Genomic DNA, 20570 nt, shown 5'->3' with positions numbered 1-20570 from the left:
CTGCAAACCTACAAATATCTTCTTTGGAGAGGCATTATTTTTAAAATCATCTGTAAATAATATTTTCATACTAGCCAAGACTATGAGCCTTCCATTCATTGTATCTTTCAGAGAAACTGAAACCTGCTTTTCAAATAGTTCTGATAGATGCAGAGGGTTTGGGGAACGATGGTGGACCCCTGAATTAGGAGTTTAGGGATAGACATTTTTATCCCTTGAAAGTCAACCTCTTGGGGCTGCTGGATTTTGTGAGCGGTTTAGGATTTTTACGTATTTCTTTTTTGAATCCTCAGAGCCAGTCTTACTCCCTCTCAGAAGGCAGTCAACAGTTGGCCAAAGGGGACACCCAACCCTCGGCAGTCTTGCAGCCTCTCAGCCACCCATCAGGGCATGGAGAGCCAGAGGCCCAACAGCCTGTAAGCACTTTATTTTCCCTCCAAATCCTAAGTACGGCCGGGCTTTCTCATGGGCCCAGCATTCCTTGCCAATGACTTGTCATGTTGGCTCCTCCACGATCCTCCAGTCAGAAAATTGTCATCATCAGGCATCATCTGCAAACAGAGAAGTGTCTCGCTGGAAAATGTTTGTTACAGTATTTGCAGCTAAGGAGAAAATGTAACCTAGGAGCTCAGCTTACAGTTGCAACAGTATCCCCTTCACAGAGCCCTAGAGTAGAGGGCATGATGCTAAAATGTGCCACTATGACATTTTAGAAAATACTAATGGAATTTAACATGTGCGCAAAGAATGAATATGTTCAAAGACTGTGCTTCGAAATAAGTAATTGCAAAACCTTTTTAAAGGACAAAAAATGGTCCCAGTAATGACTTAAAGTATTTGCATTAGAAAATGACTTGAATATGCAAAAACTTAAAACTACAATGTCTGCAGTTTTAAACCAGCTACACAACCAAAACAAATTTACAAATACGTCATGATGTGCAAAAGTATGTTACTGATTTAGTGTAATCGACCATGCTAGTTTGCTGAGATTAAGTGGCCGAACTCAATGTAAAAATGGTCCTGATTGCGATAATGTGGTTTCTTTTGAGTTGCAGCATATCTAAACTATGAGGTGATGTGTGACTTTTAGATTCTCCTATCACGTTTGTCTATCCAAATTACCGAGAAACTTTTGTTTGTAAGATTCTCTATAATACAGTTGGAACTTCTCTTGGCTAAGATGCATAATTTTGATATCAAATCTCCCTCTGTTCACTGTTCTTTTATCATTAGCCTGCAAGAATTAAAGTACAGCTATTTGGCATATATACAATCATAAATAGAAACACAAATGCAGGCATTGAAATCACGTGCTAGCCCTTGGTCATCCTGATGGTCCAATATGCTTTTTATTAGTTTTTAAGTTATTAGCATTAAGCACACTATTTAAAAAGCTTACTAGGAAAGTTTTGCATCCCCAAGAACATGTCCACAGACCAAGGTCCACAGATAACTGTTTGACAAACATTGCTCTAAAGCCAATAGAATATTGGCCAAGAAAGTACACTTTCCAAGGTACCGTGACATGCAATTCTAGCCAATTCTGAAAACTGAAAATTGCTTTTTTCCTTTGTGCTTTCTTCCAATCCTTTTGCCGTCGTTAATGAGTTTTTTGAACTGAAGGCACAGTGTTTGTGACTAACCTATTCAGAGCAGGAATAACTGATACTGAGTTATTATTGTTTGCTAAATCACACAGTGTTCAAAGAGTTTGCTTAGCCTGGAGGACATGTCCTTGGGCTCAATGAGCTTGTGCATAGACAGAAAAATAAGATCCACAGAAAAACCTGCTTAGGTTTAGTCAGATGACTCTTCTATTCTATTCTATGAGTTGTTTTCAAGAGAATCACCATCTAAAGGCAAACAGGGTATTGAGATAAATAGAGAGATGACTTTGCTATAAGAGTGTGGCTGGTGGGTACGGGCAGATTAATAGAAAAGGAGGGAGATTTAGCAGAGCCTTGATTGAAATAATCACAACTCAAGAGGACCAATGCTTTCTGGAAAATTATTTTCAAGGCTAACAAACGGGCACTAGAAAGGGCTACCACCTTGCTATTCAAAGCATGGACCCTGGACTAGAAGCAGCTCCCACGCTGCCTGGGTGCCAGCTAGCAATGCAGAATCCCGGGCCCCCCCAGACCTACTGAGTCAGATCTGCATTTTAACAACAGCCTCAAGTGAATCTTGTGCATTCAAGTCTGAGAAGCACTGGACTGGGGAACAAGTTCTCAAACTTGGCTGCACGTGTAAATCACCTCGGGAGTTCTAAAAACCACTGATGCCTGAGTCCCACCCCCAGAGAGTCTGAACTAATTGGTCTGGTGGTTGGCCGGGGCATTGAGGGTTGTAAATGCTCCCCAGGTGATGCTAATGTGCAGCAGAGTTTGAGAAACGCTGAACTGGAGCATACCACTGTCCTTATGAGAACAGATCAGCACACTGCTGATGAAAGCAGGTGTCACTGTGAGCGCCCGTAAGTGAAGAGCAACTCGTGAATGTGGGAGCATCTGCTCAGCGATCTGCCACAGTGTTTGTGAACATGCCACGTTTACAACTTGCTTGTGCCAATATTGAGCCAACATAAATATTGTCTAAAATGGAAGCCAGTTTGGGTTGTGTAGCAGGTGGACACCAGGTGAGCTCAGGTAAAGGCGGATCGGGAACATCTGGGAGCTGCACAACAGGTGGGGAGTAGGTCCAGATTCCTGAGAAGAGAAGGGAGGCTCTGGAGGCAGATAAAAATGTGACTGGGAGTTTGGGATACAAGTGAGTATGGTTTGAAGCTACAGTGTGCATTGACCTGTAATTCCAAACAGCAAACAATCATAGGGAACCCTGCACAGAAACCAGCCTCGACCACGCAGTCACACCTCTCCCATCAGGAAATCTTTGATCCCAGAAAGTGAATCCTCCAGAACATTACCGTGAGTATAAGAGGAAACAAAAAGGGGCTCTGGTATCAGGACAGCATGCACCAAAGATACCTTCTTTATTCGAAGACAAGTCTCCCATGCGACGTCTAGCTTACATTTTAGACACAATTAGACAATCTTGGCTTTCTTGTCTATAGCAGATAAAAAGCAATCATTTTAAAGAGGTGGAAAAAAGGCTGCCAAGGACAAATACACAGACAGAAGGAAGAACGTGCAAACTGAAAAACTGACACAGGAACTCTGAAGCTGTAGGGACCTGGGGCCACTTGTTGTAGGGGATGGAATCCGGGGCATCCTAGGGCATGCTGGCATGTGTGCTCTACCACACAATGACAAGAACCAGAACCGCCCGTAATGCTGGGCATACCTGGAGATTTAAAAGGGGCCCTCCGAAATGATGATGATAATAACTGATGTTTTTCAAGTGCTTGGCAGCCTGTGAGCTGTTCTGAGGACATGGGCTGTGGTCCATCAAGTTTGAGTCTTTCATTCTACCCAGCAGACCACGTACATGTTGTATCATGTAGTTCTCACAATGATTCTGTGAGGGAGATGCCACCATGATGATTCCCCTTTTAAATATGGGGCAAGTGAAGCAAGACGGGGTTAGGTAATTTGTCCAAGGCTGTTCCTCTAGTAAGAGGTGGAGCATGGGTTTGGACTCATGTACAAGTTCTTCACACTACGCCTTGGACTCCATAAAGGCTCATATACCAACCAGAAGCTGACCCAGTGGGACTTCTAAAACTATTGAAGTGGGTCATCCCCTCATCATTTCCTCTTTACCCCCATCCCTGAGCTCCCTCCATCTCCCTCCACCCATCCCATCAAGCTGGATCACATGCTCTTCCTTAGTGCTTCCGTTATACTCTGTGGGTAACACCATCACTCTTCTCCCATGTGGCTTTAGAACTGTTGATACACCTGCCCCACACTGGACTGATGGCTCCCTGGGGGTAGGACTGCGTCTTGTTCGTCTTTGCATCCCCATTACTAACACAGTACCTAGCACATACAAATGTTCAGTAGAAGTTTGATGGAGTCATCCGTTTACTACATTCTCTAAATGAGCCTTAAACCAATGTTCTGCTCAGTTGGAGCCCATATCCTACGTCCAGTCACAACCCCAGACCAATGAGTGAGTGAGGTTCTGGCATCCGTATTTTCAAAAACTCCCCAAGTGAGTCTAAGGTATTCAAAGTTGAGAACCATGCATCTAAATTCATGCATTCTTCTGGTGCAATGGTTCCCAAAGCTGGTCCCAGATCGGCATTATTGGATAACCTAGGATCTCGTTAGGAATGCAAATTCTCAGGCCCCAGATCTACTAAACAGAACCTCTGGGGGTAGGCCCAGCAATGTATAGCCGAACAAGCCCTCCAGGTGGTTCTGACGTTTGCTCAAGTTTGAGAAGCAATGTTGAAGCCAAAAGCCTTTCACGGGCCGAGGTTAGAGCTGTGCCCCAGCTTTGACTATGAACCACTCCCACCATGCAGCCTGCAGAGCCGGCCTGAGATTGGCATTTAAAGCCTACTTAGCTCCACACCCTCCTCCCCGGGCCTCTCACACCACTCCCCACCCAGAAAACTGCCCTGTTCTGCTCTGTCCTCCGCCCCACCCCAGGCTGTGCTCTCTCCCACATCTCATCCCAGAACCACAGAGTGAACAGGCCATTGAGGAGAGCCCCTCTGCCGGCACAGAGGAAGGGGCCACTCTCCTTCCTTTTGGTCAGTTCAACATATTCTTTCAGAGAAACTACCATGAGCCAGGTACTCTTCGAGGCTCTGTAGACAAAAGGAGGAATAAGATAAAAGACCACAGCCCATGCCCTCAAAATAGCCCAAGTCTAGCGAGGGAGGCAAATGAATAAATAATTATAATGATGTGTGATGATGCGCTAATAGAAATGTGTCCACTGGAACAAAGTTCAAAAATTGGACAGACAAGGAAGCCATCAGACAAAGAGAAGAGGATTCTTAAAGTGGAGAAGGGCATTCCTTGCAATGCAGGAGCATATGCAAAGAGGCCCAAGAATGCCTGTGCTCCGGCTAGAGCTCCAGTCTCGCCAAAGCACTGAGTACATCGTCCAGCAATCGCCTATGTAGCTGCCATCCTCTGCCCCGAGGCTAGGAGCTTCTGCAGGGCAGACACTGTGGCTTACTCTTGGCTGTGTCTCTGTGGCTTGACACATAGCAGGTGCTCCATACTTTTTTTTTTTTTTTTTTATTTAAAGATTTTATTTTTTCCTTTTTCTCCCCAAAGCCCCCCAGTACATAGTTGTATATTCTTCGTTGTGGGTCCTTCTAGTTGTGGCATGTGGGACGCTGCCTCAGCGTGGTTTGATGAGCAGTGTCATGTCCGCGCCCAGGATACGAACCAAGGAAACACTGGGCCGCCTGCAGCGGAGCGCGCGAACTTAACCACTCGGCCACGGGGCCAGCCCATGTTTTTGATAGAAAGATAAATGAACAGGGAGCAGTGACAGGAGACAAACTAGACAGGTGCACAGGATGAGACCCAAAGGCCCTTGTGTGCTCTGCGAAGTGTATTGGTTTCCTGGGGCTGCTGTGCAAAGTACCACAAACTGCATGGCTTAAAATAATGAGAATTTATTCTCTCAAAGTTCTGGAGTCCATGAGTTTGAAATCAAGGTGTTAGCAAAGCCACATTCCCTCTGAAGTCTCTAGGGAACAATCTTTTCCTGCCTCTTTCAGCTTCTGGTGGCCCAGGCATGGCATTCCTTGACTCGTGGCAGGATAACCCCAATCTCTGCCTCTATCTTCACGTGGCCTTCTGCTCTGTGTGTGTCCCTGTTTTCTCTTCTTTTTATAATGGACCCCAGTCCTTGGATTTAGGACCCACTCTAAACCCAGGAAGATCTCATCTTGAGATCCTCAACTAATTACATCTGTAAAGACTCTATTTCCAAATAAAGTCAGATTCAGAGGTTCTGATTAGATGTGAATTTTGAGGGGACACTGTTCTACCCATTACATCAAGGAAATTGGATCTTATTGCCTTACGCCAGTAATGGTTTTTCACCTTTACACATCAGATTCCTTTGGAAGCCTTGTTTAAACAGAGAGCTGGGCCTTCCTCCCAGAGGGTCTGATTCAGTTGACGCTCTATGGTGGGGACCGAGAATTTGCATTTCTTACATGTTTCCCGGTGATGCTGATGCTGCTGGTCCAGGGACCACACTTTGGGAATCAGTACCTTAGGCCGTAGAGAAGCCCTAATCGATCTCAGATGAGGGAGTGACAAGGTGAGAGCTGCACTGTGGATACATCTTGCTGGAAGCTGGTGGAGAGAGGTTTGGAGAGAGACACGACCAAAGGCAAGTAAAGCACTTGAGAGGCAGCGGTCCTGGAGAAAGTGACCAGCACCTGCCCCCAATTAAGACAGTGACAATGGAATTGAAGAGACGAGGACAGACTGGAGGGTCAAATCCATATAACTTGCTAACTGACTGGACATGGGAGGGGAGGGAAACAGAAGACGACTGAGTGACTTCCAGGTACCCGGCTTATGTACCCAGGTGGATGGTGGTACACCTTGGGGATAAGGCAAGGTGGAGGTTTGCAAGGTGAGAGGATGAGTTTGGTTTTGGGATCTACTGAGGTTGAGGTATCCGTGGTACACCTGGGTATAATGCCTAGCAGGTAGCTGGATCTGAAACTCAAGAGAGATGTCTGGGCTTGAGGTAATCGGAAAGGCATGGATTCATAGTTGTTTGGTTTGTTTTTAAGCTAGCATGTGTGTGGTTTTGAGAAGCAGATTACCGGGCTAACAGTGGCTTGAATAACAAAGGCATTTAATTGTTAACCCTAACAGGAAGTCTAGAAGGAAGGGATTCCAGTGTTTGTTGAGCAATTCAGTCATGTCATTAAGGACCTAGGCTATGTCTGCCTTTCCATTCTGCCACCCTTGATGTACTGGCAACGTCTCCCCTCATGGGTGCAAGATAATGGTCATTGTTCAAGCTAATGATCTCACTTGATAGGGTCACGAGCAAGAAGGAAAGAAACAGGGAAAAAGTGCCTTTCTTCTCCTGTACCACTCCCCCATCAGTGAGGAAACATTTTTGGAAAGCCCCCAAGTGGTCATCCCTTCCCCTCTCATTGGCCAGAATTGGTCAAAAGCCCATCCCTTGACCCATCACTGGCAAAGGGGAAGAGGATAGTGAGCAATTATGACTCATCCCTGGGGCTGGGGAAATCTTATCAGCTAGTGCTCTCTCTCTCTCAATCTTACTCTCCCACTCTCTCCTCCTTTCTCTGTGTTGACCTCATTCTCTCCTACTGAAAATGAATTTTTTCTTTTCAACAATATGGGAGGCAAAAGGAGTCGTGAGAGGGAGGCATGGCCACAGATAGTTCCTGCACCGCAAAGGGTTCCATGACCTCATATAGCTCCAGATTAACCATCTCAAGGAAAAAGAGCTTCTTTCTCTAAGCATCTATATGTAAAATGTCAGGGAAAAATTATAATTGGCTTGGATCAGGTACCTATTCTTGGACTATCACTTGGGCCAAGGTTGGCCTTACCCATCCTTCGGGGTGGTGAACATTGCTTTATCATTATTGTTTTCTTGTAACTATTATTTTTATTAATATTACTACTACTGTTGCTGCTATTGGATGGATTGAAATAGAAAGAAAATGAAGACTTGAAGATAAGGTAGAAAGGCAGTAAAATGATTCACCCTTCCTGTGATGGGGGTCTGGATGCTTGTGGTAGGAATGAAAAGGAAGATAAAAATGTTAAAAATAATTTTAAGGAAATAAGTAATAGGTTTGGATCCAAAGCATATTTAAACTTGCCTATCAAGGAAAAGAATAACATTCATTGTCTTGATTCTGACTGAGACAGAAATTTGCCCAAAGCAAATCCAGCTATTTCACCTTGTTTCCTTTTCAGCAAATCAGAACTTGTTCACATGCTGTTGGTTATGACCTTTACACAGCATCTCTTGATGCTGTAAGGGCCCAGCTCAGCCCCCAATATTTTTTCTTTTCAATTTCATCTGCCCGCTTAGTATTGACTCTTAACCATCCCAGAGTACACTAGCTTCTTTTTTACCTTCAAGCAACGAATCCCATGTTTATAGTCTCACGGAACTGGCAAAAAAAATAATAATAATAATAATAACCCAAAAAACTAGCCTTTAGCAATAGAAGAAAGAAATGGATAATTCTTTTCTAATGAGAAAAGTGCTTCATTTTTCATAACTCTTGAAGGCATGATTTCTTTCACGGTTGAGAAATAGCCATCATCTCCCTACAACCACCTCATTCTCCAGGTTTACTTTTATTGATGCAACACAGCAGTAATTGAATATCTGGAGGCTTAGCACTCTTCAGAGGGCTCAAACTCCCAAAACAATCTGGGGACAACTTCAAAGCAGACAGTCATTTTCCCCAGGACACAAAATCTTGTTTCCAGACAATGCATGTTATTCTGCCTCTAGTAGAACAGTACAAAAGGGCCCTATGAATGAGTCAACTGAGGCTGCCAGTTGAGGCTCCTGCCAGTTGAGGCTGTGAGCCTATAATTGTGACGGACACAATGAAGCAGGGGGCAATGACAGGCTTCTCACTTTGGACCGACTTTAACTCAAATTCTTCCTCCTGGTTACCTGATCCCAGGACTCAGCTTTCAGATCTGGCATCTGGGTTACTTTGAAATAAAATTAAAGAAAAAATGACACCATGGTCCACTTTTAATCTTCCCTTTTTCGTAACCACAGTAATTCGTTCTTTGTGACTGGGGACCTGACTTCATAGTCCGTACCTATGTGCCATTTACCACCAGAAGCTCAACCTTTTCAACACCTTTTAAAGTAACGTGTTGACAGAATTGTTACAACCATTAGGCCTGAGTTGTAGACCTTAACACATTAGATCTTGGCACCATTGACATTTGAGGCCACATAATTCTTCATTGTGGGGGGCTGTTCTGTACTTTCTAGGATGTTTAGCAGAATCCCTGACCTCTGCATCTAAATACCAGTAGTGTTCCCCTATTTGTGACAACCAAAAATTTCTCTAGACATTGCCAACTGTCCCCAGGGAGGCAAAATCACTCCTGGTTGGTTGAGAACCTCTTCACTAGACAGAGACCTTAGATGGGAAAGCAAGGCTATGGGGCAGGAGATGTTCCCATATTGTCTTTTTCTGGCTGAATTTCCACCAGCAACCATGCATTCCTGGCCCTCTGGTCCAGGCATTACCTTATACTGATTGCTTCTCTTATCACAGGGTAAAAGCCAACTCAACTTGAAGATTGACCCTTGTCCTCCTGTTGGTAACAACAGCAGCTGAGAGGCTGTGGTTTCCCCCAAAAAGGCTGTGAGCCCATTAGTGACTTCTGATGGCCAGGGTGAGAAGGGCTTCTTTGCAGAAACACCCAGTAAAGAGGCTGCTGAGCTTTTGGTTTTCCTACCTAGATGAGCAGTGCTCACCTGGAATGACATTGACTGAAATAATCATGAGTCCATTTGCTCACCTCTCCTCTGTTTGGGTGTGGCTCCTAAAAGGGCTGCCGCATTCATTCTCCCTACACCAGAGCTCAGTGCATGGCAGGCCAGTCACATTGTTTGCACTTCTGAGTATTTTGTGAGCACCTTCAGGAACAATGATGCCCACCAATTTAGGGAACTAGATGTTGAAGAGTCTTAAGGTCATGATATCGAACCTGCAGTGGGTTCACTTACTCGTTGTGCAGCAAGCCAATCTCTGACATTGAGTGTAGTGGAAGAAAGTAGGACTTTATTATTGCAAAGTGCTGAGCAAGGAGAATGGGAAGCTAATGCTGAAATCCCAACCCCCCCCAAAAAGCTACAAGCAAGAGTTTTTATTTGGGATTTTAGGTAGGGTAGGGGGAGTATGCAGCCTTGCTGGCCGGTGTTTTCCCACCAGCCTGCATTTGGCCTTAAGAGGCTGCTTGCAGAGAGAGGGGAGTACTAAGACAGGATGATTGCAAGTGGACATCCTTGGCTGTCTTGCCTTCGTGATTCGTGGTAGATTCTGAGATCAGGGAGCTGAGAAGTTGAGGTCTGGGAAGCCTCATCTTTCTGACATCCTCTAGACAACAGTTTCCCCATGGTAGAGTTCAAGGACGTGTGATTAGCTAAAACTGTAATGTGAGCCCAGCAGCAGGCCACCTGGGCTTCAACAATTTGTAACTTCCATTTGGTTGTAAAGCTCAGGGAGTCAAAGGTTGAAGAGACAGATATTTACATTTGAGTGTAACTAAAGAAGCAGGGAACAGGGATGAATGTTTTTGGTTTTAACCCCATATGTGCTGGGTTCAATGTAGGGGAACCGATATCAGGGCTGACGTTAACTAAGAGCCAGTAACAGTCAGATCTCCTTAAGGTGAGGTCCCAACCTGGTAGTTACCTTTGATAGGCAAATATCACATCGACATGTATAACCCAAAGAGCACAGCCTAAGAAAGCTTGTTTTTCTGGAAAATGACCTAATTATAACAGTCTTCATTAAAAGGTATTCTTAAAACGGCAACAGACAGTCCCAAATTTAGGAGGAAGGTCATCTTTTTTTTTCTTATTATTCTCCTCAAAGCCCCCCAGTACATAGCTGTATATTCTAGTTGTAGGTCCTTCTGGTTGTAGCATGTGGGATGCCACCTCAGCATAGCTTGATGAGCGGTGCCATGTCTGTGCCCAGGATCCGAACCAGCAAAACCCTGGGCCACCAAAGCAGAACGTGCAATTTAACCACTCGACCATGGGGCCGGCCCCAGGGGGTCATTTTTTTAATCTAAAAAGTTTTACTCATTTTTCAGAACACACAGCATATATAAGTAAATCATATTGAGAGCTGATCCAAGTGGATGTTTTTTCTATTTTCAGCCTTATTTGCCAAATAATACAAATATTCTTACCCATTTAGAGTGATGGCCAAATACTTAATTGCCATATATGTCACTTTAAAACTGCATCTCTGAAAGGATGGATCAGTAGGAACAGCTCTGTGCATTGTCAGCACCTTTCTATAGTTGAGCAGAACTCAGGCTTCCTAACACACTTGACTAGCTATCTGGTCTACCTCCTTGATTAACAGACTAAAAGGGCTTCAAGTGGGAGGAGGATCTAAGAACAGAAGGATCAGCTTTGCTATTAGTCAGCGTGACCATGGAGAATCCTAATTAAAATGGGAGAATACCTAGAGTACATGGCGAAATATCAAATATTCTTGTGACATTGAAACTGTGCTTAAATATACCCAAAAGAGTACACTGCAATACATATATTTTCTAATCAGTAGTTTTACTTTTTGCTTGAACAAGCATTTAAGTGGATTTTGATTTAAAACCAAAAAAAGCAAGACTTTTTGTCAAATTTATTGATCTAAGGAAACCATGCCCAAGAAACAATCAACTTAATGAAACAATATACCACTAATTGCCCAAGATTTACATTTAAAGATGTGAATGGCCCCTCTGTTGTGTTTCAAATTGCCCATCAATGAAACATGTCTGTGGAAATGTCACCAGGATATTTTCTAGCTCTGAATTTATGAACTTTAAGAGTATAATATTTTGCATTCATACTAACTGGTTCCAAAGCACAAATGAGTAACCAGTTCGAGGTAAAAGAACATTGTCCTGAGAGAAAGGAGTCCAGGTTTTTCCATAAGCAAGTAAGTTACTCTGGGCAGATGGCTTAACAACCAGGCCCCAGGTTATCTGTAAAGTGAGGGGACTGGATACATTCAGGGTTTCCCAAACTTCAGACTTAAGTATGAACTTTGTGAATGTTGCCAGATATATGGGTCACCTGTTCTAATAGTCTATTAACCACTTTCTTTAAGTCCACTCATCTTTTTGACACAAATAAATTTATCTTAAAAAGAAATTCTGTTAATACCATAAATGAGAAACCAACATCAGTTGACATAACTGGAGATAACTAAAAGAAAGCAAAAAGATTTTATCAAACTCTAACTAAATACTATTGCCAGCTGGAGGCTCAGATATTGAGATATTCTGGTTTTTGATAAAAAGTCCTATTTGCGTGAAATAGGGAAGAGGTTGGCAAAGTAACTTTCTGAGGCTTTGTGGGCCACTCAACCTCTGTTGCAACTACTCAATTCTGCCATTGTAGTGTGAAAGCAGCCATTGACCAAATGTATATGAGTGGGTTGGCTAGGTTTCAATGAAACTTTATTTATAAAAAGAGGTGATGGGCTGGGTTTGGCTCACCCAAAGTCTGTAGTTTGCCAATCCTTGAGTTGGAAGAGTGGGAAAGACATAACTATCACCAAGAAAAGACTGACTCAATCAGAACTGAGAGAGAATTTAAAAAGAAATTCCTTTCCCAGTAGGAAGTTTAATGGGCTTTAATACCTTCAGTTTTCATGTCGCCCATTTTTAAAAACCCTGGGTTGAATTTCTACCCTAAGAATCTATGATAAATCTCTTCCCTCTATCTTTTGCTCCTTGGATAAAGTCTAGGATTTCTTATTTGTATAAACCCTCAGTACGTTTTTAAGTTGTCTTTCTCGTTTGTCAGAATGTCAACGGGAAAGTTTCTAATTTTTGTCTGACCAATGATTCTCAACTCTGGCTGCACATTAGAATTATCTGGAGAGTTTTAAAAATACGTGTAACTAGTATATACCTATATCTCAGAGACTCTGATTTCATAGGACCAGGATGGGACTCAGTCATTTGTGTATTTTAAAACATCTCCAATGATTCTGAGGCACATCCAGGGTTGAAAAGCTACTAATCTATATTTTGCCCAGGTTATCTTCCTCAGTCTTCCCTCATAGGTCTTATTTCTAAGAGCCCCAAACTCAATTCAGCTCAGGCTGTTCCATCCCTGAAAGTCTTAGGTCTTTACTTTCATGAAAATGCCTCCTGGCTGCAGAGAAGAGTTACTCCATCAATGCAAATGAGCTTCATTAATACGTAAATATTTAACAAATTCCTGTCATGTGCCTGGCACTGTGATATGTGCTGGGGATATGACAACGAATACGACATGGTTCTTGACCCCAAGAGGTTTAGAGTCTAGGGAGAAAGATAGACTAGTGAATAAGTATAGTAATATATCTTAAGGGGATCTGATAGAAGTCTCTAGAGTGGAATATTAGCACAAAGGAGAAAGTGGTGCGCTACAAAATGTCTCACAACCGGCCCTCTGGGAGAAAACAAAACCTGGTTTGTGGCATTTTCCAATTTCCATGGTATAAGTACTTCCACTATGGCTGATTTCAAGCATGATTACCAGCATGACCCACTGAACACAGAGTTGGGAAAAGTTACACACAATTGGTTCTTGCAAGCTTGCAAAGTCAGCTCCAGCTAGCGTGACCAACCGTCCTGCTTTACCTGGAACTGTGTCAGTTTTAGCACTGAAAGTCTCACATCTTAGGAAACCCTCAGTCTTGGGCATTCAAGTAGTTCTTTGCCTTGGCTCCAGCATGCCACTGGCAGAAAGTCCTCAATTCTTTCCAAGAGGGCCAGAAAGTTCCAGAGATGAGATGAGGCTTGCCAGTGGGATCAATGGTGGGCAATCAGGTGTTTAAAAGATGGAGGGGCATGAAGCCCTGTGCTATCCATCTTCTTGGGCCCACTGAGGACTCAGGTGGTCCAGTGAGGAATCCTCTCGGAGCAGCCCTCTCTTCCTCCCCTACCTCACACTGAGGAGCCACTTGCTAATGAGACAAATCCGCAGTCATTTTGCATAGATTCTGTCAGGTAGGGAGCAGTGACATTTTACCTATGAAAATGTTTGACAGTTTTTCAGCCCGGAAAGCAGTCACCCAAAGAAGTAAACATATCATATCAGAAGCCTTAACCATCCTGCTGGCCTCATGCCTTTTCAGTCTTCAAAATGCCTCTGCTAAAATTCAACCACCTGGCACACTGCGGTCCTTTAGCTATGACCCCTCCACTGCTCTAAGAGCAAGATGTTTTAGGAAACGGGGAACTGGAAGGTTTGGGGTGAGATGGGGAGAAGAGGAGGCGGAGGAGAAAGCAGCTTAACAGTTGGAGAAGGGCAGAAAGGCCAATTCCTCCCCAGCCAGCTCTGGATCACCATAATGAAACCTTCCTGCCCAGTACTCCCACGGTATCTTTTTCTCCAGCCTTATTGAGATATAATTGACGTATAACATTATGTAAGTTTAAGGTATCTAGTGTGTTGATTTGATATGCTTATATATTACAAAATGATTACCACCATAGCTTTAGCTAACACCTCTATTACGACACCTAATTACCATTTCTTTTTTGTGGTGAGAACATTTAAAATCTACTTTCTTAGCAACTCTCAAGTACACAACACAGTATTATTAACTACAATCACTATGCTATACATTAGATCCCCAGAACTTACTCATCTTATGGTTGGACGTTTGTAATCTTTGACCAATATCTCCCCTTTGCCCTCAGCCCCTGGTAACCACCATTCTAGTCTGTTTCTATTAGTTCAGCTTTTTTAGATTCCACATATAAGTGACATCATACAGTATTTGTCTTTCTCTGACATTTCACTTAGCGTAATGCCCTCAAGGTCCATCCATGTAGTAGCAAATGGCAGGGTACCTTTCTTTCTCATGGCTGAATAATATTTCATTGTGTATGTACATGCACTACATCTTCTTTATCCGTTCATCTGTTGATGGGCACTTAGGTTGTTTCCATATCTTCGCTGTCGTGAATAACGCTGCAATGAGTCACGTTGTCTTATTTCGTCTTCCAGAGATTCTGCTGGGTAGGGCAGGTATTAGTCCCAGTTTACAGATGAGAAGCAAAAAATATGATTCCATTTGACACAGAAGGCATATTGGGAGCAGAATTTGACAATACATCTCTCCTGCACACACATTTTGCCCCCAGGGAGAGGCTGTCCATTTTGCCTTGCAAATCATGGTAACTGGCCTTCATTTTTCATTTCTCTTCCTATTGTCTCATTGTCAAGAACATTTATTGATCCCACAGCTACGCCAGGGGTCATTGGCTTTCCCAGTCAGCAGACAAGTTGCATGTCTCAACTGGTGTTTCTATAAAAGACGAGCATTCTAACAGTTGGACTGAGCTTTTGCACCATTAAATTAAAAAGAATTTTTTGACAAGGACAAAAAAATCAGTTAAGAAGTCAACAGTAGAGTTTCTGGATCCAGACTGTGTAGGCTTGAATTCCATCACTTACTAGCTGTGTGACCTTGGGCAAGTTATTAACCTCTCTATATTTTGGTTTTCTCATCTGTAAAGTAGGAGGTAATAATACCTATCCATAGGGTTGCTGTGAGGATTAAGTGAGTTATTATATATAAATTGTTTGGGCCAGTGCCTGGCACATAGTAAGTGCTTTACATTTTGCTGTTATTTTCAATGTTAAGTGGTTCTCCCATAAATTTCTCTTAAACTCTTAGCTCCTGCTACTACTTATCTATAAGTACAAATTGGTTTCTGATTTAGGACATAATTATGTAATCCGTTATTTTAAAGGTGCCACTCAAAGCACCAAGGCAGGGTGCTCTCACTCAATACTTAATAGGAATCAGAATGGAAGGAAGTAATAAAAATAACACTGAGTACTCAGCACGTGCAGAGCATTCTGCCAATCACTTTTGACACATATCCTTATAACAACCCACTAGAGGTAGGTCCTATTATTACCATTTTCAAGATGGGAAAACAGAGACTTAGAAAGAATGAGAGAAAAAGAGCATCATGCCAGGTTCAAGGGTAGATATCTCGGAGGGGGGGTGACCTGTGTGACCACAAAGAAGTATCTTTCCCAAATTGGACCTCAGTTTCCCCAAGTATATAGTGTTCTTAAAATCTCTACAAGGCAAGTTTAACCCAAATCGCCAGCATTGACTCCAGGTACCATTAACTAGCAGTGGCGATCATCATTGCTTATGCCGAGGAGTATTCAGGGGTGTCTGTGTTCTCCCCAGCACAACCTTCACCTGCCTCCGTTTCGCTCCTGCTTTCTCACTTTCTCAGCCTCCTCCTGATTTCATTCCAGCTCAAACAGCAAGCAGCCCTCTTTAGATCAGTGTTGCATGAGCCCTCTGCCCTCTGCCCCCGTGCTTCCTCAGAGTCCTCCTGTCTCAGAGGCTGGATACCAAGCAACCACTGTCAAATATTTACAGAGCAGACTGCAGCAAGCCAGGGCTTCCGGGGAACTGCACTGGAGAGAGCAAACAATCAAAATGCCATTCCCATTACATTTTGATAATACTCCAGGGTTTACAAATGACCCTTAGATCCTGATGTCTCTGAGCATCCTACCTCCTACGTGCCATCAACCAAGTGCTTGCTGTAATCCGGCACGCACCACCGCATCCCAAACACAATTGCACCCAAACCTCACACTACCCATGAGCAGGTGCACTCTGCTTTAAAGATGAGACAACAAAGACTCAGAGAGATGGGTCAGCTTGTCCGGGATCGTTCCACCAATAACAACAAAGCATAATTGAACACAGTAGGTCCAACTCTCAAGGCCACACTATATCATTGTCTTATTTAGATCGATCGTGTTGTTCTGCAGAGATACAGTAATGGGTCATAGTAAGCACACGTGTACACAGACCCAGAAAGCATCATGCTATCGTCTCTCCCTGGACTGTCCTACCCCACCTCCACCCCTCCTCTTTTTTTTTTTTGCTTGCCCAACTCCCACTCATCTTTCAAAAATCAGCACAAATGTCAACTTCTCCATAAAAATTCTTCTTTCTCTTCTCAGCTATTTGCACCTAATATGCTTACCATGTCATAATGCAATCGTCGTTTATCTACGTCCACGTTTATTTCCCTGGGGACAAGGACTGTGCTTCGTAGATCACTCAGTCCCACTCATCTGGAGTAGTGCTTGCCACACAACGGATTGTCACTACTTGTCTATTGAAGGAAGGAGGGAGGAAAAAGGGAGAAGGAAGGAGAAAAAAAAACGAAGGAAGAGGAAAAAGAGAAGGGAGGAGAGGAAGCAGGGAGGGAGGGAGGAACCGTTCAGAGGAGAGTCTAATTTGCCTGCTGCATATTGCTTTTTAATTAATTCACATGTCTCTCATGAGACAGTCTATTTTTATTTTTTACTCTTGATGCTATCCAAACAGAAGCTCAGCTCACCAGGACTGACGAGGAAGAGTGTACTCAAATACGAGTGTACTTAAGTCTGGGTCCTGGGAAATCCTGGTCACTGTATAACACAGAGCAACCAATTTGCAAACCACATCCCTCAGCTAACATTTCACAAACTCCATCCCCAGAGTTTGTTGCAAGCTGGGGGAAAATTTTCTTTAAATGCTCGCTTTTCGATCCTAAGAGTTAAGATTTCCTTGAATTGCTCCGGGACAGAAGCCTTTGGTCAAAGGTCTGTTCCTCCATTCCGGCCCTTCTGTTTGGAGGTAACAGAACTTGATACAAGAGACCACATTCCTCCTGGGTAGTCGACGTGCTAAAGCTGGCACGCCCCTGAGTCATTTCACAGAGTGTTTTCAGCATTCTTTCTGCCCAAGTGACACTGCTTCCTAGGCTCATAGCATCCCAGTTTAGTTTTTATGCTTCTTCCCTCCAGAAAAAGGGATCATTTATTTCCTTGTATACACAGAGGAACATAGAGACACAGAGAAGTGACAGGCAGATGCAGTAGAAGGAAGAAAAACCAAGACTGAGAAGTCAGCTTATTCACGCACCAGGCAATGCCTTTTGCAGAACTAATTTTGTAGACTTAATTAATAGCATTTACTTCCATTTTGAGCCTGACGTACTGGCATGATGGCAGGCACTTCACCCGGACTGTATTTCTTTGAGATCCTCACACACCATGAGGGGGGAATTATCGCACTTGCCAAATGAGACAATTAACAATGTGTGGTGTTGGAGCGTCACCCCAGGACTACACAGCCTGAATTTTCAACCAGCCTACTCCCCTGTGTGAAATACATGCCTGGAACGCCAGATCCAAGCTGCAGGTGATCCGTGAAAAATTGACCCTTGCAGTGCCGTTTACAAGATGAAAACTCCTCAGGCAGAAAAGGGTTTTGAAATATTCTAGAAAGTTCTTTGCTGGTCTGCCTTCCACAAATATTAATTGTTTGCATTTATTAAGCACATGATTTCTGCTAGGCTTTGTTTTAGATGCTTTGTGTGAATGACTTCATTTAAATTCTCACAAGAAATCTGTGAGGTAGACTCTGTGATTATCTGCATTTTGCTGTGAGGAAACCACAGCCCAGAGAGGTTGCCAGACTTGCCCAAGACCGCACAAGCAATAAGCAGTTGTTTCCAGTCTAACTGGACAGCCACGTTAAACTTGACTAAGATCCTCAGTGGCCACCTCTTACGAACATGATGTTGTTTGGGGCATTGTGAGGTATCTCGATATACACCACACAATCTCAAGATACATACGTCTTCCAAATTTATCAAATCAAAATATGCAGAATTGAAAATGTAAATATCACTATAAGACAAATAGGCAAGACATGGCCTAAAGAAGCAGAGGGAGGATTGCATTTCTGTGGCTCCCCTCCATGTCTAGCACTTAAAATGTTACCTCACTTAAGCCTCAAACCTTGCAAGGCAGACACTGCCCCCATTTTACAGATGAGGAAATGGGGGCTTCCAGGTAAATGGCCCAAGTTCACACGGCTGCTAAGGGGCAGAACCACATTCAAACTGGGATTCATGTGGGCTCAAAGCCGAGACTTCTGTAATCATTTTTATTAACATCCAACACCTCACCTTTTTTATGTGTCTCCTGAGTGTCAGTGCAAATACTGTTAAAAAACAAACAAATCAGAGGGCCGGCCCCGTGGCATCATGGTTAAGATTGTGCACTCTGCTTCAGCAGCCCAGGGTTCACAGGTTCTGATCCCGGGCACGGACCTATGCACCACCCATCAAGCCATGCTGTGGTTGTGACCCACATACAAAATAGAAGAAGATTGGCACAGGTGTTAGTTCAGGGCCAATCTTCCTCACCAAACCAAACCAACAAAGGAATGTTGCCCTGACTCCATTACACATTGTAGTTGAGAGCACGTGGAATATCCATGTATTCGCCTAAACCCCCACAAACATGTTTGTCCCCATGCTGGAGCCCCCTGTGCCTCCATTTTGTGTCTGACTCGCATTCCTACAGACCTGCTTTATGTGGAAGTTCTACTCCATGGCCTCAGGTTTCAAAAACGAAGTCTGATTGGCAAACAGGCCTGAGCTCCCAAAGTCAGCTGCCTGGTCCGCTCACAATGAACAATGGATATGGAATGTCCACTCCGTATACATTCCGGAGAAATTCATTACCCAGCTCATCAGAACAAGCCAAGGACACCCCTTGCATCAACACTGGGTGTCACTGATGAATACGCCCATTGTGGAGGCAGTCCCACACATGCAGAGGGGAAAATTCCAAACAGACCATTTTCTTTTTCCTTTTTTTTAAAAATCACATCACATCACGTGATTCCTTCTCTCCGACATCAAATATCCTGCTGTTACAAGGAGCAAGACCAAATTCTCTTCAGATTGGGAAAGATAACCAACATGGCTAAGAGAAGTTCCTAGAAAGAACCAGGGGACAGTGAATTCCACCTGCCCTGCTGACGGTTGTACATCTGATAGAGATTTTACACCACATTATTTGTTAAGGAAAAAAGAAAAACATTTTCTCAATATCATCTTTAGTCCTAACTTGTGGTCAACACTCTCCCACTGCACTCCCCAAACATCACTGTTAATTTTGGACCAAGCGACACTTATTTACTCATTTTTCAGCTTTGGATAAACAAATTGGACATGTTCAGAGGGTTCTTTTCCCATCCCTCTGCTCCTATAACTCTGTGATGTTAGTGTCGTGGAACAACTTTACCAAAACAGTAAGGGGAGGAGGGGCAGGAATGTCACCTCATACCTGACAGAGTCAGACATCAGGTTCTAGCCATGGTTCTGACCCACGCGTTGCCTGGCCAGGCAATCTTAATCAAGTCTCCACATGGCTTCTGCAAGCCCTGGCAGCAGCTTTGTGCCAATGAGGAGAAAGCGTCCCTCTGGGGAGAAGCAGCCCCGTCAGCCTGGCAGCACAGGGCTTGGCAAGTGTAACCCCAGCTGGACTCCAGCCCCCACCGCCCCTCAGCCAGGGACCTCAGGCAGAGCCTAAGCTGCCTAGCCGTTCCCAGAGCCCTGGGTCTCTCTTTCACAGTTGTGAAGTGGGATAGATCATTAGTGTTCCACCAAATTCTCTGCACTAATGAGACTAAAATGACATACAGAGCAGTTTAAGAATCAGCCCATTAATAGGAGATTCTGCTGCTCTGGTTCACTTCCTGAGCCCTCCATAATACTTCTCATGAAAAGCAAAGACTCCATTTACTCTGTGAGATTGCTACTTCCCACACTCAGAGAACCACCCCTTCCAGACTTGGATCAAAGAGCAGGGTGGGCTTCAGAAGTGTGCAGCCTGGGCTGTTGCACAGGGCCCCATGCTCAGAAAGGCCTCCCACTTGGTTTCACACTCTGACGTCACCATCTTGAAATTCTTAATCATTTCTGAACAAGGAGTCCTACATTTTTCTTTTGCACTGAGGCCTGCAAATTACGTCGCTGGTCCTGCCAACAAGGCTTCAGAGGCACCGGATGGCT

The 20570-nt window shown here is 43.8% G+C and overlaps 1 protein-coding gene and 1 long non-coding RNA gene across 3 annotated transcripts in view; one reads left to right on the top strand and one right to left on the bottom strand.

Annotated features, from left to right (window-relative positions):
- ANXA13 (annexin A13) overlaps nucleotides 1-20570 on the top strand; it is a 53509-nt gene that overhangs the window by 974 nt on the left and 31965 nt on the right. The window contains exon 2 of one of the 2 annotated variants that reach the window (XM_008524677.2): nucleotides 294-416. The exons of the other annotated variant lie outside the window; for it this stretch is intronic. Within the exon in view, the coding sequence (XP_008522899.2) occupies nucleotides 294-416 (123 nt within the window). The remainder of the gene's footprint in view (nucleotides 1-293; nucleotides 417-20570) is intronic. 2 annotated transcript variants of the gene reach the window in all.
- On the bottom strand, nucleotides 413-19186 carry LOC139085279 (uncharacterized). The gene is made up of 2 exons (XR_011543517.1): nucleotides 19077-19186; nucleotides 413-551 (listed from the first exon to the last, which is right to left on the bottom strand). It is a non-coding gene; the product is annotated as an uncharacterized lncRNA (long non-coding RNA).

The sequence above is a fragment of the Equus przewalskii genome, chromosome 8 (genome assembly GCF_037783145.1).
Source record: "Equus przewalskii isolate Varuska chromosome 8, EquPr2, whole genome shotgun sequence".
NCBI lineage: Eukaryota > Metazoa > Chordata > Mammalia > Perissodactyla > Equidae > Equus > Equus przewalskii.
Note: the sequence above shows the minus strand (reverse complement) of the source record. Positions and strands in the feature narration are given on the sequence as shown.